At 32.2% G+C, this 18,345-nt stretch overlaps 2 protein-coding genes, 1 non-coding gene and 1 pseudogene across 4 annotated transcripts; 2 read left to right on the top strand and 2 right to left on the bottom strand.

The window, feature by feature from the left end:
- Window positions 1-132: 132 nt before the first annotated feature.
- On the bottom strand, window positions 133-293 carry LOC112094312 (annotated as a pseudogene).
- Window positions 294-7,555: 7,262 nt separating this feature from the next.
- On the top strand, window positions 7,556-12,028 carry LOC21406111 (glutamate receptor 3.6). 2 transcript variants are annotated; one of them, XM_024174885.1, is made up of 7 exons: window positions 7,556-7,688; window positions 8,342-8,773; window positions 8,967-10,312; window positions 10,408-10,685; window positions 10,870-10,901; window positions 10,990-11,396; window positions 11,504-12,028. In XM_024174885.1, exons 2-7 carry the CDS (start codon window positions 8,500-8,502, stop codon window positions 11,984-11,986), a joined length of 2,820 nt encoding a protein of 939 aa, XP_024030653.1. In that variant the 5' UTR covers window positions 7,556-7,688; window positions 8,342-8,499; the 3' UTR covers window positions 11,987-12,028. The 2 variants fall into 2 exon arrangements, with proteins under 2 accessions (XP_024030653.1, XP_024030654.1); XM_024174886.1 differs by lacking the exon at window positions 7,556-7,688 and adding an exon at window positions 7,779-7,842.
- Window positions 12,029-13,148: 1,120 nt separating this feature from the next.
- LOC112094311 lies at window positions 13,149-13,343 on the bottom strand. The gene has a single exon (XR_002903472.1). It is a non-coding gene; the product is annotated as a U2 spliceosomal RNA (small nuclear RNA).
- A 3,258-nt stretch (window positions 13,344-16,601) lies between these two features.
- LOC21406110 (probable purine permease 11) lies at window positions 16,602-18,253 on the top strand. Its single transcript, XM_010112209.2, has 2 exons — window positions 16,602-16,648; window positions 17,130-18,253. Exons 1-2 carry the CDS (start codon window positions 16,612-16,614, stop codon window positions 18,251-18,253), a joined length of 1,161 nt encoding a protein of 386 aa, XP_010110511.2. The 5' UTR covers window positions 16,602-16,611.
- The last annotated feature ends 92 nt before the right edge of the window (window positions 18,254-18,345 follow it).

Below are 18,345 nucleotides of genomic sequence, written 5' to 3'. Positions count from 1 at the left end.
CTTAAGGTAATATGTATATATATTCCTCTAATATATATCTAATATATATATATATATATAATAACGTTAATATGAGATGAAGTCATCAAACCACCGTGTCCTCTCAAAAAATAATAATTTAAACTAGAAAAAGAGGGGTGTGCCGGCCAATACTATAGTGCGAGGCAAGGGCGACACTTGAGAACTCGAATAGCAAGCTATTGTTCCCTGAAAAAATAAATTAATATCATAAGAGTCATTGATTCACGTATCAAATATTAAACTTGATCTTAGCAAAGCGCCGAAAAAGGTATGATTAGTTTCATTGGCATAGTTGTGTTTTAGCAAGTAAGTTTGGCCCCGTTCATTTCACTGATTCGAGTTTAGAATTTGAGTTTTTCTACAGTAAAAAGTTCTCACAAACAATCACATCAAATTTTTTTGTTATAATAAAAAGCTCTCACATAAAATCACATCTCAACTCAAATTTTAAACTCGAATCAACAAAGTGAACGAGGCCATTTCTACAAATTTGATTCTTTATCAATGTGTTATATCGAGAAACGCTAGATTACTCGCTTCATCACTCTCTTTTCTCCCTCTTTACCTTCTTATCTTGCCACGTATCATTCCACTTAACTTTAATAATGAAATATAATAATAGACCATTCTTTTACTTGTAATTACAACTGTGCCACTCTTTAACGTTACAAAGTTATATTCTGTATCTGACGTTTTTTACTTTTGTGATTTTTTTTAGAGACCGTAGGATACACCATATTGCCATTACTATATTTTGTAAACAATTTATTCATCAATGTTTCATTACATTTTTAAAAAAAAATTAAACACGATTTTTAGGTTACAAAGAATACATATACAATATTTCAAACAAAAGCTAAAGGCACTTTAATTATTCAAACGTTCATTAAAAAATAGTCTGTTGTCCTTTTTTTAGTTCTCTTCTATATGATGTTTCTTCAATACAGGGTTTTTTTTTTTTTTCCTTTTTCTTTTCCCGTTAATTCTTTACAGTGTAGTTGAAGAAGATGAAGACTCAAAAGTCTTCAATGTTAGTTTCGTAAAAAGTGATTAAATAAATAGTGGCATAAAGGTAATTAAAGGTAAAAAATGGTCTATTATAATGCTTCATTTCTATGAAAAAGTTAGACGACATGTGGTAAAAGAAGAAGGTAGAAAAAAAGAGTTGATGAAATGAGTGACTCTAGTATTTCTCTTATTATTATATCTTATGTGGTTCTTATCTTATAAACGAAAGTTGAAGTTACAAGCCCATTACCTATTTATTTTCTCAATTTGTTAAAAGACCATAGTGGTAAAAAAAAAAAAAAAAAGACTCGGATTTGTGAGAATTTTTTTTCTTTAGGAGTGTTTATGGTAGAAGTATTTACTCTTTTCCTAATGGTATGGTGCATAATTAGAATTATTGACTTTTAGTGTTTGAACTTAAGTTATAATTTTATTCGGTCCCGTTCACTTCACCAATTCGAGTTTAGAATTCGAGTTTTGCTACAGTAAAAAGCTCTCACAAACAATCACATCTAACTTTTTTGCTACAGTAAAAAGCTCTCATATAAAATCACATCTCAACTCGAATAACAAACTCGAATCAGCGAAGTGAACGGACCTTCGAGTTTATATTTTTTTGTAAAATTTGAGTTTGAATTTGAGTTTTAACTTGAGTTTGAGTTTAAAATATGAGTTCAAGTTTTTCTTTGAACTCAAGTTTCTAAACTCAAACTCAAGTTAATGAACAATATTTTTCTATTATTTAAAACGCTATAACATTTTCGTTTTAATTCTGATTAAGATGATTCTTTTTTTTATGTGTTCACAACGAAATGATGAATAAAACATCACTCATATACCCTATTAAAATTTTCCATCATTATTGAGTTTTTATTAAAATACTATCTAAATACAAACTCAAGTTTTGACCCACCAAACACAAACTCTAAAAGATTCTCATCTCAAACCACAACTCAAATGTACACAACTAAATACAAACTCAATTTACAACTTTAACTCAAGTTATAACTCAAATTCAATTTAAGATCTACACTCAAATTACTATAACTTAAAAATACAACTGAACAAACCCAAAATCTTTAGATAAAAAACGATAAAGAAACACCAAATTAAAATAAGACCATCCATAACAATCACACTCTCTCGCCTAGTCCGACACCATCGACAGTATCCACAACCACGCATAGTCTCACATCGCGAGTCACTCTTCATCGTGCATTGTAGATGGCTCCATCAACAATCCACTCCAGCACCCATTGGTCAGGTCAATCTGAATCGCCTCGTTCTCGACCATTTTGAGCTCGACATATACATGCTCCCACCTTCACCGCCAGTACTAATCTAGCCCCTTCTGGCCGTGCGAGCCAGCTTCTCTCTTGGGCGCAATCACTTGCGACCGGCGATAGCCACGTGAATCTCAATCTCTCCGGTAACTCTGCGCTAGAATTTGGGATGCACTTATTTATTTTTGTATTGTGAAATTTATTTGTGTTTTGAAAATCAGATTGTTTATTTTTTATTTTTTTAAGTAAAGAAATTTGTATAATTGGTATGATTTTTTATTTATAAAATTATTTTGTATATTTGTTGAAAATTTATATGTTTGTAGTAATAGGTTTAATTTTGTGATTATTTTGGTGTGTTGTGTGTAAATCGTTAACATAATCAATATTAGAGCAATTATAAATAATATAATTACTTTTAAAAGGGAGTTTTGATAAATGAAAACAATATATATTTTGTTATTAGAGAGAAAAATATAAATATATATTTTGTAAAAAAAAATGTCATTTGTCTCGTATCTATCTATTCAAAAAATATCTATAAAAAGGAATTGTTATTCTTAAAAAAATGTGTAACAATCATTTAAAAAATGTAAATTTTCTTTTATTATCAATTTCTGAAAAAAAAAAAGATTTTTTTGAAGGAAAAAAATAACGAAAAAAAGGATATTTTCGTTGGGTAAGAATTTGTATTTTGATAAACATGAGAGTTTTTTTGGTAGTTGTTCTCATTGTATTTAGGTTACAATCATATGTGTAAGGGAATACATATATTCTTAGTGAGATTTAATTTAAGCGTTTGGGTTGCACCTTATCGTACAGAAAAATAAGTCCCGCTGCTATAGGCACTCTTTTTTGTTATTATTATTATTATTTTTTAATTTTTTTCCCTTTAAAATAGGCAGATTTGTTAGATTTATTGCCTTAATCAAAATCCTTTCCCATACCAAGAACTTACTTGCTATCCATTGAAGGGATGTAGGCTTCAACCTAAAATTTTCCTTTTACAAGATTATGTATTTTAACGCCAAGGGATGATATAATATAACATAAATTTATACACAAAAACTTATGTTATGACGATATTTACGTCACATGGCATTTTTTTTTTTGAAAGGCACATGGCATTTTTTTTTTAAAGGAGCATTGAAGGAAAAGTTTATTAGTCAAAGTGTAGTAATTAAAATGAAATGATTTTTCATGTTAGAGGTGTTAAATGGTCGTCAAAAAGTGAGAAAAAAAAAGGAAGTTCACGTAGATATTGCATTGTAATGTTAACAAAAAGCAAAATGAAAAAATTAACTCGCATTTTAAATGCATTATTTTAAGATTTTTACTTTTTAATTTTAATTGATATTTTTTTGATTAATATAATTATTTAACTAAATAGTATTAATTAAGTGTGATGAGTAAATTTTTAAGACCCGTACATTTTAAAAAATATTTATCTATTTTTTTTTTAATAAAAATTTATTTATTCATTTGATTAAATTTTCAACTCGAACTCAAAAAAGTGAGACTACTCAAATTTGTTTTCATTCGTAAACACGAACGATGGATATCATTTCACTTGCACCGGAGGTTTTTTTTTTTTTTTTTTTTTTTTTTTTTTTTTTTTTACCAGAGGATGGTTTTTTTTTCTCTTGCCCCGGGGTTTTTTTTTTTTTTTTTTTTTTTTTTTTTTTTTTTTTTTTCTTAATAGAAAAAAAAGGAACAACTCAAACAAAAATTTCTAATCATTTCACACATCTAAATTCAAAAGTATCTTTAAGTTTTACTTAAATATAACTTTTACCTTTAGGCTTTTAAAATTTTAAAAGTATGCTATGCCCTATATTTTCAAACAAGACAAAAAGTATCTTTTTTCAAGAAGAAAGTGATATATTAAAAAAAAATGTAAATTTTTTTTTATCATCCTTAATAGTATTGGGAAATTCTAGCAAGTTGGTTTATTTATGCACTCCATTGAACGATTCTTTTTTAAAGATTTCAAAATATAGTGTAGATCGTAAACCAACTTGTTAGAATTGCCTAGCACTAGTAACGTGATGAAAAAAATTTACATTTTTTATTAGTTTTTTAAGATTTCACTTGCTTTTTAAAATGAAAAAAAAAAAAAAAAGAAATCTTTTTTTCAAAAAAAATTTCACTTTTTTTTTAAAAAAAAAAAAAAAAAAAAAAAAAAAAAAAAAAAAAAAAAACAGATTGGTGCTATAAAATTTCTACACATTATTGAATACCTAAATCTAAGAAGGTCTTGATTTTTACCTATTATTCTTGATTAATAGACTTTTTAATTAAATAATTATATTAATAAAATGGTACTAATTAATAGTGATGGATAAAAATTCAGATTCATATACTTTTAAGATAAGTTCAACAATTTTCTTTTTAAGTGTTTGGGCAGTATATAGAAAATCTAAGAATAATTTGACCATTTAAAAAAATTAAACTAGAAAATTAAAAAACAAAAAGGGTATTTTTTGGATTTAAACATATAAAAGATAAAAATTATATTTTGGTAAAATTGAGGGATACCTTTTGAAATATCGCTATATGTATTATAGCATGACCACTGGCCAAAAAAAAAAAAAAAAAAAAAAAAAAAAAAAAAAAAAAAAAAAAAAAAAAAACTATAGCATGACATAATCTAGGATGGTAAGAATCACATGGTAATATATAATTGAAACTTAGAAGAGATTATGAAGAAAGACTATCATAGCTTATAATGAGATTTTTTCTGATAAGTTTTGTAAAAATATACTATAATAGTATTTTATTTTTCAACTATAAAATTTATATCAAAATTTACCAATTTTATATGCTTTTTAATTTAATGTAATTTTAATTAAATTTAACAGTTAAAAATTAAGACTATTTATAGAGTGAATTATCAAAAAAACTCCTCAAAAAATACAAAAAGAGAAGAAGGAAAGCGACGAAGACTGATTAAGACCACAAAGGTGGCGCTAGAGGTGGGTCCATTTTACAAAGAGGATCACAAAGAGAAGATAAAGAGTCAACTCACAGATGTGAAAATAGTATACCTTTCAATTTCAACTTTTTTCTTAGCCCATAATATATATATTTTTTCATGGAGAATGTTATTTTCCTCTAACGGTTAGTTTTTAATTGTTGAATTCATTTTTTAATTATTAAATTTAAGCATATTTTTATTTAATATTAAGAAGAAGAGACAAATATTTTTTAAAGTGTATGAATATAGATTTTTACCTTTTATTTTTAATTAAATTTTTTTTAATTGAATAACTATATTAGTCAAAAATATACTAATAAAAAATAAAGAATAAAAATTTAAACTCATACACTTTAAAAAGTAAATTTAATAATTTTTTTAAAATTTACAATGTGTAACAGAAAATTATCCCACTGCAGATTAAACTAATTAAAAAATTTATTTTAACAATTAAAACACCTGGCCTCCTGATAAAGTAATATAACCTCATGCACCATAAAAGCACCCAAAAAGGGGGTCTGCGAGTGTAACAAAATTACTACAGTGACCTTTCCTCTATTGTCCCTTCAATCCTTTAATTTTCAAATAATCCTACTTTTTTTTATGTAAATTTGTGTAGATTACTCTTTACAAAATCTGGGCGAAGGAAAAATAAAATGCAAAAGTGAATTTTCAGAATAATGCGGTACCTCTATATTTTGTACTCGTGAATTGTTAGTTTTTTTTTTTTTTATCAAATAATATAAATTTTGTATTCTTTTTTAATTTTGACATGATTTTACTATAATGAATATGACTTGGCATTCGAAACGGCGTTGTAGCACTAAAGTAGCTTTCCAGGGGAAAAAAAAACAAAAAAGGCTGGCCCATACTCCATATAAGTACAACAATGTTGGAATCTTTAGCTCAAATGGTCCAACGGGGCCCAAGATCTTTGGTTAGATTTTGTTCTTTTCTTTGCATTCAAGCGAGGAACAAATTTTAAAAAAAAAAAAAAAATTGTCTGTAAACACCACATATTTCCAACAGAAATATCTCATAATGTGTGTTTGAGATTATTTTTGAAACTCTTAAAAACACTTTGCACAAACGATGCAATTATAATATTTGATAAAAATGCACAAAAACACTTTACACATAAATTAATGCACTTTTTAAATTATTTTAAGAAGTTTGAATGTATAGCTTTTAGATTATACTTTTACTTCTGATTTTGTTTTAAATAAAAATAGTGCTTCTTTAAAAACACATTAATTATTTTAAAAACAGAGTAACCCCAAACTGGCCCATAGACTCTTCTATCATAATGATTTTTGAATTAGCCAATAATTGTGTAAAACTACTACATACTCTATAAAATTATGGTTACAAAATTAGTCTGTTAGTTTTATCGTTGGAAATCAGCAGCATAGGTAATTGATCATCATTGTTTTGTTTTAGTGGATAGTCAGAAATTGTCTTATCACATGAGTTCCAAATTTTGCACGTAATGATAATTATTCAAAATTCAGTAATAACGAGCATTATGATGGTATTAACTTAAGACTCGACAAAAGGGCCATTGATTGTGTTAAAAACAAAATAAAAATAAAAATAAAAATAAAAATAAAAGATAAAAAGAAGACGATGATACAATTTTTTTCTTCGTTATTGAAAATAAGGGATTATTTATGTCATCTCACCCTATCCTTATCATATATAGTGGAAATTTTATGGTCCATCAATGAAACAAAAAAAAAAAAATTGATCTAATTTTACTCAAAAGATGAACTTAATTATAAGTAAATGAATACAGATTTAACACTGTAGTTGCATAATTCATCAATTGGACAAGACTTTTTATATTGACACTATAAAAATTCGAATACGAGTACATCTTTACAGAGAGTAAATATATATATATATATATATATATCCTTTATCATTGCACTAATCTCTTGATGGTTGGTGGTACACAAATTTGCCCAATTAAATGTGAATTTTCACAATGGTAGTCTTTAAATAAGAAAAGAAAGTAAAAAAAAAAAAAAATGGCACAAAAGATATGATATAAGTCAGCAGTTTTAGCATAAAAGTCAGCAAGCGTTGTAGACACTAGACATAGAAAAAGAAGAACTTTATGCACGTTTAAATAATGAACTTTGAGTTTGAGGATTATGGTGAAAAAAGATTGTGACCTGTGGGGCCACCCCCACCAACACCTTTTACCACTCAAATGGTTCCAACTTCCATTGTCCCATTCCTTCTTCTCTAAAGTAATGGAACACCCTCAAATCTCTTTGTAGCCATTGGTGTCGTTTTCTCTGCTTCTTCCACCCACTTTATTGGCACGAAAATTGGGTGACATTTATCTGAGAATTCTCTGCCCCATATGCGCTTCCCATTTTGGAAAATCTCAGGTGGGACTAATTAATGAAAGCTGACTTTCTTCAGCTCATTGTTTGGTTTATATACATTTAATGCTTGCTTTTGAAATTTTCCTTCACAACATTGTTTTGAGTTTTTCTGTTGTTTTCGAGTCCAAGTTATGGATGCCAATTCTACCTTGTAAAAGTATGTATTTTTTAGCTCACAACTTCTTGAGGTTTCTATAAATTTTGCAACTTTTCACAACTTCTCGAGGTTTCTATTATAGTTTGCCACTATTGACAAATTCTTGAGGTTTCTATTAAAGTATGCAACTTTTCACCAATATTCCAGTCACATCATTTTCCGGTGCTTAACTGTCTTCATACTCTGTAGAAAGTTTTCCCCTCAAAATAACCACTTTTGCCAACACGTTGCCTTTTGCTGTGGTGGCGGCTCCACTGTTTTTTTTTTTTTTTGAAAGGAGAATATGTTAGGTTCTTGTCCTGTTATGAAGTCTTTTCTGGCTTATTTTGGTCCGCTTTTCATGATTGGATCTGGGTCTTCATAGCATCTTGATTTGCTGAAATCCTGTTTGTTTTCTTTTATATGGAGTTTTGATATTGGGGTTTTCTTGGGTCTATATATTCTGTTACCATAGGTCTTCATTTTATGGTACCCACCTTAATACATGTCTTATTTTCAGGTGCTTCACAGACATAATACATCTTCCAGTTTCTATTCTTGTCTGGAAATCTTGCTTTGTTTTCTCTTTGGAGGAGGCTGAAAAGTAGACGGTTTTTGTTTTTGTTTTGTTTTGTTTTTTTTTTTTCTTTTTCTTTTAGCTAGGCAATTCAATACATCATGAATAATATAGTTTGGTATCTGGTGCTGATGGTTCTCCACAATTGCTTGGCCTCAACTGGGGTTGGCACTAATGTTTCAAGCTCCGTGAGACCAAGCATAGTAAATATTGGGGCTATTTTCTCTTTAAATTCTCTTATTGGTAGAGTTGCCAAAGTGGCAATAGAAGCTGCAATTGAGGATGTGAATTCCGATCCGTCTGTTCTTCGGGGAACTAAACTGAAAATCACAATGCAGGATTCCAATTATAGCGGATTTCTTGGCATCATTGAGGGTATGTCTTGTTTCCTTTTTCATTTTTCATCACTCATAGATGTTTGAAACTAAAAACCAATGTTTTCGGTTGCACAGCACTTCTGTTTTGTCTAGTTGAATTTGGACCCTTACTTGTTATGTCATGTGTGTGAAATCACTTAGGGATGATTGAGAACTTTAATTTTAATCCTATGCCTCGTCGCCTATTACAGCCTTGCGGTTCATGGAGAAGGACACTGTGGCCATAATTGGCCCCCAAAATGCTGCAACAGCTCATGTAATAGCTCACATTGCAAATGAACTCCAAACTCCTATGTTGTCGTTCTCAGTCGCGGACCCCACTCTTACTCCTCTCCAGTTCCCGTTCTTTGTGAGAACCACGCAGAGTGATGAGTTTCAGATGGCTGCCATTGCGGAAATGGTTGATTATTATGGATGGAGGGAGGTAATTGCAATATATGTTGATGATGACCATGGGAGAAATGGGATAATGGCGTTAGGGGACAAGCTTGTGGAGAAACGCTGTAAGATCTCCTACAAAGCTCCTTTGGTCTCTGATGCAAGCAGGGATAACATCACAGATTTGCTGGTCAAGGTGGCTTTAAGCGAGTCTCGCATTATTGTGGTTCATGTTTATGTTGGCTGGGAACAGGTTTTCGACGTAGCTGAGCGTCTAGGCATGATGGGAACTGGATATGTCTGGATTGCTTCTAATTGGCTCTCCAATACATTAGACATCAATTCTCCTCTCCCTGCAGATTTCATGGCTAATATGGAAGGAGTCCTCACTTTGCGTACATACACACCAGATTCGAAACAGAAACGAAAATTTGTTTCCAGGTGGAGTAACTTGACCAAGGGAACGCCAGCTACGGGACCTCTTGGATTGAATACTTATTCTCTCTTTGCCTATGACACTGTCTGGTTGCTTGCTCATGCAATTGATGCATTTTTCAATCAAGGAGGAAAGATAACATATTCAAATGATTCGAGGTTGATGGTGCAGCGCAGCAATTTAAATCTTGATGCTATGAGTATCTTTGATGAAGGAAACTTGTTACTCCAGAACATCTTAAAGACAAACATGACAGGCCTGACTGGCCCGTTTGGATTCACCCCAGAAAGGAACCTCATTCGTCCCGCATATGAAATCATCAATGTGGTTGGAACCGGGATGAGAAGAATTGGTTATTGGTGTAACTATTCTGGGCTATCAGTTTTTCCTCCAGAGACGCTTTACAATAAGCCGGCAAATCGTTCCAGCTCAAACCAAAAACTATATGATGCAGTTTGGCCTGGACAAACAACGAAGAAGCCTCGTGGGTGGGTTTTTCCAAACAATGGGAGGCATTTGATAATCGGAGTTCCTAATAGAGTGAGCTATCGAGAATTTGTCTCTCTTGTAGAAGGCACCGATCAGTTCACTGGCTACTGCATTGATGTCTTTACTTCTGCACTGAACATGTTGCCTTATGCTGTCCCCTATAAGTTAATGCCTTTTGGGGACGGTCTTAAAAACCCGAGTTGCACAGATCTTGTGCATTTGATCACTACAGGAGTGAGTATTACGTGTGTATGTTGTGCAGTTATTTTTTACTAGTTAAGTAAGACGAACGAACGCGTTCATACTTAAGATTAAATACTTTGTTTTAGGTTTTTGATGCAGCAATAGGAGACATTGCGATCATCACCAATCGAACAAGAATGGCTGATTTCACCCAGCCATATATTGAATCTGGATTAGTAGTAGTAGCACCTGTAAGAAAAAGGAATTCTAGTGCCTGGGCTTTTTTCAAGCCATTCACTCGAGAGATGTGGATTACCACAGCTTTATTCTTTCTTGTTATCGGGGCCGTCGTTTGGATTTTGGAGCACAGGCTGAATGATGATTTCCGGGGTCCTCCCAGAAAACAAGTTGTCACTATTCTTTGGTAAGATATTCCATGTCTTACTTCATGGCGCAGCTTCATACTTCTCTGGATGGTGCACTGTCAACAAGGTCTTCATAAAAAAAAAAAAAAAAAAAAAACGGTTCTTTGAAGTTGTTTCCATCAGTTCTTTCAGCAAATGCTAATACCAAGCAGATGATTAATTATTGTTCTACTGATTCTGCAGGTTCAGCTTTTCAACTATGTTCTTTTCTCATAGTAAGGAGACAGTAACTTTGAATCTTTCATTTACGAAAGAAAACAAAAATACAAGCTTATCTAAGTTGCACAATTTTGGTATTTGCAGGGGAAAATACAGTCAGCACTCTTGGACGCCTAGTACTAATCATATGGCTGTTTGTTGTTCTTATAATCAACTCAAGCTACACGGCGAGTTTGACCTCAATCCTCACGGTGCAACAGCTCACTTCCCCCATTAAAGGTATTGAATCCTTAATTGAAACCAGTGACCCCATTGGCTACCAACAAGGTTCCTTCGCGAGGAACTATCTGATAGATGAAATCGGCATTCAAGAATCCAGACTCGTCCCTCTCAACTCTGCGGAGGATCATGCTAAAGCCTTGCGTGATGGTCCCCACGGCGGTGGTGTTGCTGCTGTTGTGGACGAGCGCGCTTACATAGAGCTATTCCTCTCAGCACACTGCGAATTCAGTATTATTGGCCAAGAATTCACCAAGGCTGGATGGGGATTTGTAAGTATATAATGAGCATATAACATATCTATCACTATATATTAGCGCATTACTTGTTCAAAGGTAGTTGAAACTTGACATTGTGTGTTTCTTCCTTTCCAACTTAGGCCTTTCCGCGGGACTCGCCCTTGGCGGTTGACATGTCAACGGCCATTTTGAAGCTGTCGGAGAATGGGGATCTCCAGAGGATCCATGACAAATGGCTCATGAGGAGTGCCTGCATTTCGCAAGGCACGAAGCTTGAAGTGGACCGTCTTCAACTCAAGAGTTTCTGGGGTCTCTTTGTGGTATGCGGGCTGGCTTGCTTGCTTGCTCTCTTTATATATTTCATCCAGATGGTGCGCCAGTTTAGTAGGCTCCATAAAGAGGAAGCGCAGCCCTCTGGTAGAAGCCTGCACTCCGGTCGTCTTCAAACGTTTCTTTCGTTTGCTGACGAGAAGGAAGATGAAGTGAAAAGCCGCTCTAAGACAAGGCAATCCGAAAGCGCCTCAAATAGAAGCACAGGCCAAGATGAATCAATGAACGGTTCCAAAGAATCATATGCTGAATCATCTTCAAGTAGAAGCCATGCAAATTGTAATAATGCCTGATTAGAACCATCTTATAATGCCTAACCACATATTTTCTTTGTCTCTCAAATTCTGCTTTTATCATTGGAGTATTTGTAATTACTAATTAGCAATTTAGCAGCTAGTTCTCTAAAAGCGTGTAGATGCAAAAAAAAAAAAAAAAAAAAAAAACACTCGCAAGGCTCATCATGGAATACAATGATCTGTTCAGTAATTGTACATTAAAGGCCACTTTCTATAGTTGCTTATAGTGCCACCATTATGAGTCATGAACTTCATGTTGCCCTTTTGTTTCTTTGTTAACATCTCTTTGATTGCTCCATTTCTCCACTCACAATTTTCAGGAGTCTTCTTATAAAAGATGATGACGTAGGGCAGTTGAAAGGAAAGAGAAATAGAAGAGAGAAAGGTTGGAAAATTTCTATTATGATAAAAGATATCCTCTTTGTTTTAATGACAATCTTTAGACCAATTTTTATTCAACTATTTGTCAAAAGAAAAGCTACTGAAATGTTTGGTAAATTTATCCAAACTGTTGACGGGATTTGGAAATGAGGCTTAAAACTACTTTTTATATTTATGCCCGACATATTTGCATAAAATATAGTGCAGATATAGGGGTAAATGTGTTGCGGTTTGAGTGGTTATCCTCAAAATATTTTCACTAAATAATGACCATGGTTGAAGAGATTTTTCTCTTTGAACCACAGTCGAAAAAAATAAATGCATAACCATACAAACATTATGTGGTACGTTTGGGTCATTTACTTTTGGTGCGTTGACACCTCTAATTCTATTTTTCACACAAACATTCTTAAACCACTCTTCATACTTATTATCTCCTCTTAAAATTTTAAAAAGAATCCCTACAATTAAATTACCCCATTATACTTTTTCTCACACACATTCTTAAACCATCATATTTTACTTTATACTCCCCTCTAAAAATTTTAAAAAGTCCATACAATTAAATTGTATTAGTTTTTTTTTTTTTTTTTTTTTTTTTTTTTTTTTTTTTTTTTTTTCTCGTTCACCCACCAACCAAACTTGTTTTTGTTTTCTTTTTATTTCGATACTTATTGTTTAGGATCCTCAAAGTTAGATGTTTTGTTTGGTTAACAAAAAGTACTAATAATAAATAATAAACATATATATTATCAAGAAAACTTTTAAGACTTGACATGGAGGGTGCGCCAAGCCCATGCTATAGTGCAAAGCAAGAGCGACGCTGGAGACCGTGGTAGCAAGCTACCACTGGAGGACTTCCCCTTAAAAAACTAATTTAATATCATGCGGATTCATTGATCCGCGTATCAGATATTAAACTGATAAGAACAGATACTACACTTGATCTTAGCCAAAAGGCCGAGAAAGGTATGCCTTATCATGTGTTTTAGGCTCTCTTTTATAGGTTGTTGTTTTTGATATTTTACTCTCTAGTCAATGTGGGACAACATTAGTTTCAATTGCAAATTTTACTCTTATAGCTTGAAACATTTGCTAGTCTGCAATTTGTTTCTTTTTCATTCCACCACAATTATGGCAAATGAATTAATGCAGCTATCATCCAATTTGAGACCAAAGGTAACATGAGATTACGAATTTCCAGTATACATCAGCTTAAAAAAAATATACAGAATAAATTATTTTTGATACAGATCTGACGGTTAAAAATAGAGAATTACTAATAGTTTTTTTTTTTTTTTTTTCCTAATCTTATAAAATAAACTCCATTAAAAAAAATGAAAACACTAACCTATAACCATTTGAAGGGCAGAGATAGGCACTTGGACGTACCAAACAAAACTGGGGGTCGTGCTCTTGAAAGATTAACATGCCACGCAAAAAAATAAAAAAAGGGAACCAACTCTTGCAAGAGGTGTATCATTCCTTGTTGGCATTCAAACAAACACGTTCTAAAATTACAAAATATGCAAGGCAAAGTTAGATCGTCTACTCTTTTACTTAAACTACTAATTTAAATTGATAAAACATAAACTTTTTAATCCATTGTTACTATTAGGGTACGTCTAATAACATTCCTCGTTCTATTATTCCTACACTTCATTTTAATGAATTATTTCTTACTGAATTACCATTAATGAAAATTACTTTTGAGTACAAAAGTATATATAAAAGAAAAATACTCTTCGCATATCCCACCTTAAAATCAAGTTTTTTTTTTTTTTTTTTTTTTCCTGAGGACTTTTATTGGTGTATTAGAATGCAGCAAATCAAAATAAGCCTAAATCCTTATTTGGCCTCAGTATTGTAGGTACTTTTCTCCCGACCGATTGAAGTTTTCCATCGATTGTCGAGATTTATGTCAAAGAGCCAGTTAAGTTCTCAATATTTGGTTCGCCTATGTATTTTTCTATTGAACTAGGCATATGTTTTGTTATCTTTTGTACGTCATTAGATTATATTAGTGGAATCGGTCATTTGTTGGGGTTAAATATTTCATTATTAGTGTGTGTATTTCTTTAATTTCGAATACAACTTATCTATTTCAGGAAAAAGGAAAAGACTAAATGCTTGATCTGCATTTTTTTTAAAATGATTCACAAACTGATAGTGTGCTTCTATGTGCATCAGTAAGTAATATTAAATTTCATTGGCAGTGTTCATATTTGTACAAGAAATATAAGGAGAAAGAAAAGGGGGTTGCAGTTGGTTGAAACCACGATTTTATGTGTTTTGTGAATTTTCTATATATGTTTATATATAAAACAAAAATTGAAAGAAAAAAAGATATAATGTTTAGAACAAGAAAAGAAAAAATCATCCTCTAAAAAAAATCACAATCACAAAAACGTCATTAACACCACTCTCTGCAAGACAAAGTTGGGGTCTGTTTAGTTCGCTAATTCGAGTTTTTAATTCGAATTGAGATGTGACTTTATGTGAGAGTTTTTTACTGTAACAAAAAAAAAAAATGTGACTGTCTCTGAGAGTTTTTTACTGTAGTAAAACTCGAATTCTAAACTCGAATCGGTGAAATGAACGGAACCTTAAGGTTTTCGTTATTTAGAATGAAAAGATAATAGAAAGGTTTTCATTGTAAAAAAAATTATTCAAAATGGAAAAATATGCTAAGGGGTTAGTGGGTGGAATTAAGAAAAACAAACAATTTAATTTTAAGGATTTTTTTTTTATTGGAACATGAGGAGAATGATCAAAGCACTAATTTAAAACGAAAATTGAATTATTGGGTGGTTTTAGAAAGGAGTAGGGAGGGTAGATTAAGGCGTGAAAATACATGCACCCTTTCAATATTAAAATATTAAATGATACAATGACCAAAAAAATAAACAAATGCAATCACAAAAAATTCTTTCACAATAATAATAATCACTAATAATACACATTATGAAAAAAGATTTAACACTTATATGGAGGGTGTGGCAAGCCCAAGCTATAATGGGCAAAAGTTAAATAGAAAAATAATATTTTTTTATACTTTTAAGCTTTATAGGTTGAATTAAACTATATTACAAGTTTAGAAAAATGAATAAGGTCAAAAAAAAAAAAAAAACATTTGTTCAAAATTCTGCTTTCTTAGTTTACAATATAAATCCAAGTCAAACCTAACTTAAACTATACAAGTGAAACGTGAACGGGATCTAAACTATGCAAGTGAAATGTAATTATGTACTTGTCATTAGATCATATATGAAGTTCTAACACAACAAGTTGAAGTTTATAATATTAAACAAAATCACCTTCTACTTTGTAGTGTAAGTCAAACCTAACTTAAGCTATACAAGTAAAACGTGGACGGATCTAAACTATGCAAGTGAAATGCAATTATGTCAATGTCATTAGATCATATATGAAGTTCTAACACGACAAGTTTGAAATTTATAATACTCAAAATATTGACTAGTCCTCACAAGTATTCGATAGCAAAAAATTTAATTTAGCAAAAAAAAAAAAAAAAATAGAAAATTTAATTTCTTTATGGACCACGCCTAAAAAAAAATAATTTGATATATGAATCATCAACATATACTATAGTTCATCTTAACCAAAGGCTTTATAGGGTTCTCTTATAGATACTTCACAACTCTAGTCCATGTGGGACACTAGTAGTTTCAAGCATAACTTCCAGTCTTGGTTTGCAATTTTTCTTTTTCTTCCCACCCATTATGGCCAATAAATTAATGCAATAGTCATCTAAGATAAATAAAATTCTCAGTTAGAAGGTAAAGGTCACAATTACTGTTATTTTGACCATATTTTATCAACATGATAAAAAAAAAAAAAACAAACAAACTGATGCAAGTGACATTTCAAACGAGTAAGCTCAACAATTAGAAGAGTAAAAGGTTGTTTGGTTGGGGGATTCATTCCCTGATTCGAATCATAGTTCGTTGTTTGCTACAGTATTTTTTCTCATAAAAAATACACATAAATTGAAAATAGTTCTAATCACATGGTTCTAATTCATGAACCAAACGTCTCTTAAGTTTATGTAGGAAGTTGATTGTGACTTTCTTGACCTTTTTCGTGTGATTGCAGGCCGTAAATGTTGACTTAAAGCAGCAAGAAAATATCATTTTGATGATCTTTCTTGGGTTCTTCTTTAACACAAGATTTTCATCGTCTCGCTTATTAGATTATCCTTTGTGATAAATTGTAGCTATATGGAGCGTACACGAGAGCTTCAACTACAAACCAGAGGTTAGAGATTTACTCAAATTTTTAGTATTATATGTCTAATTTTAACTGATACAATAATTGCAAAACTTATTTCCTAGAGAAAGAGGGGTATTTCCAATTTCCTTAAACAAGAAATGTAAAGCACTCAGATTGGAAAAAGCAAAGTATAGCATAAGTGAGAGTTTTAGAACTAATTCTGATCATGTTTCTTTTAGAACTTTTTTTAGGCTCTGTTCATTACACCGATTCGAGTTTAGAATCCGAGTTTTACTATAGTAAAAAGCTCTCAGAAACAGTCACATTTAACTTTTTTACTACAGTAAAAAAACTCACATAAAGTCACATCATAACTTAAATCAGCGATTAAACGAGCCCTTAGTTATGCTTTATGAGTAAGAATATATGAATTCTACTTCAAACATGTCGTTTTTACTCTACTTAGTACTTGATCAGATCGGAAAAAGGAAACTAACCTCTCAATTTACTTGTGGCACTTCACCAGTTGATAACCAGGGACTGGACGCAGATACATACACCTCTGATCCCTCAGTTGCTAGCCGAATTTCCCTTCCCAAGCTCATTCACTACAAGTGGTGGCTCCGCGTTTCGATCTACATCCTCTTTCTTCTCTCCGGCCAATCTGCAGCCACTCTTTTGGGGAGATTGTACTATGACAAAGGCGGGAACAGCAAGTGGATGGCAACACTGGTCCAATCGGCCGGCTTTCCGGTTCTGCTTCCCCTTTTATTCTTCTTCTCATCACCAGCCAAATTAACCACAACATGTTCCTCTTCTTCAACACAACCAAAAGTCTCTTCTTTGGTTCTCCTCTACCTTTTCTTTGGTCTAATCTTGACCGGTGACAACATGATGTACTCATATGGACTTCTCTACTTGCCTGTCTCAACTTACTCTTTACTATGCGCCACCCAATTGGCCTTCAACGCACTATTTTCGTACTTTCTCAACTCGCAAAAGTTCACTCCTTTTATACTCAACTCTCTTGTCCTCCTCACCACATCAGCTTCCCTTCTTGCTCTCAATGCAGACTCGGAAAACACAAGCGACGTCTCTAAGAGTAAGTATGTCATCGGTTTCTTGTGCACTCTTGGAGCCTCCGCGGCGTACTCGTTGTACCTTTCTCTGGTGCAGCTCTCCTTCCAGAAGATCATAAAACGAGAGACGTTTTGTAGTGTCTTGGATATGCAAATATACCCTTCTTTTCTGGCAACATGTGGATGCATTTTGGGACTTTTCGTTAGTGGGGAATGGAGAAGCTTGGGGAAAGAGATGAAGGAATACCAAGAGGGAAAGGTGTCTTATGTCATGACTTTGGTTTGGACTGCTTTGATGTGGCAGGTTTGCTCGGTCGGCTTGTTGGGATTGGTTTTTGAGGTTTCTTCTCTCTTCTCAAATGTCATTAGTACCTTGGCTTTGCCAGTCATTCCAATTCTTGCTGTGATATTCTTCCATGATAAGATGAATGGGGTGAAAGTGATGGCTATGATTTTGTCAGTCTGGGGATTCCTTTCCTATATCTATCAGCATTATCTCGACGACTTGAAATCTAAGGCGGAGAGAAGCAATAGCAATGAAAATTCTAGGAGTGCAATAGAGGTTTGTTAATGTAAAAGTTAATGAACAAATTTTATAAATTCTCTCTCAAATTTTATAACAAGATTTTCCCAAAGGGAATTTTTAAAATAGCACTGGTTTTG

The sequence above is a fragment of the Morus notabilis genome, unplaced genomic scaffold (genome assembly GCF_000414095.1).
Source record: "Morus notabilis unplaced genomic scaffold, ASM41409v2 Scaffold135, whole genome shotgun sequence".
NCBI classification, from domain to species: domain Eukaryota; kingdom Viridiplantae; phylum Streptophyta; class Magnoliopsida; order Rosales; family Moraceae; genus Morus; species Morus notabilis.
This window is presented reverse-complemented; position numbering and strand designations above follow the sequence as displayed.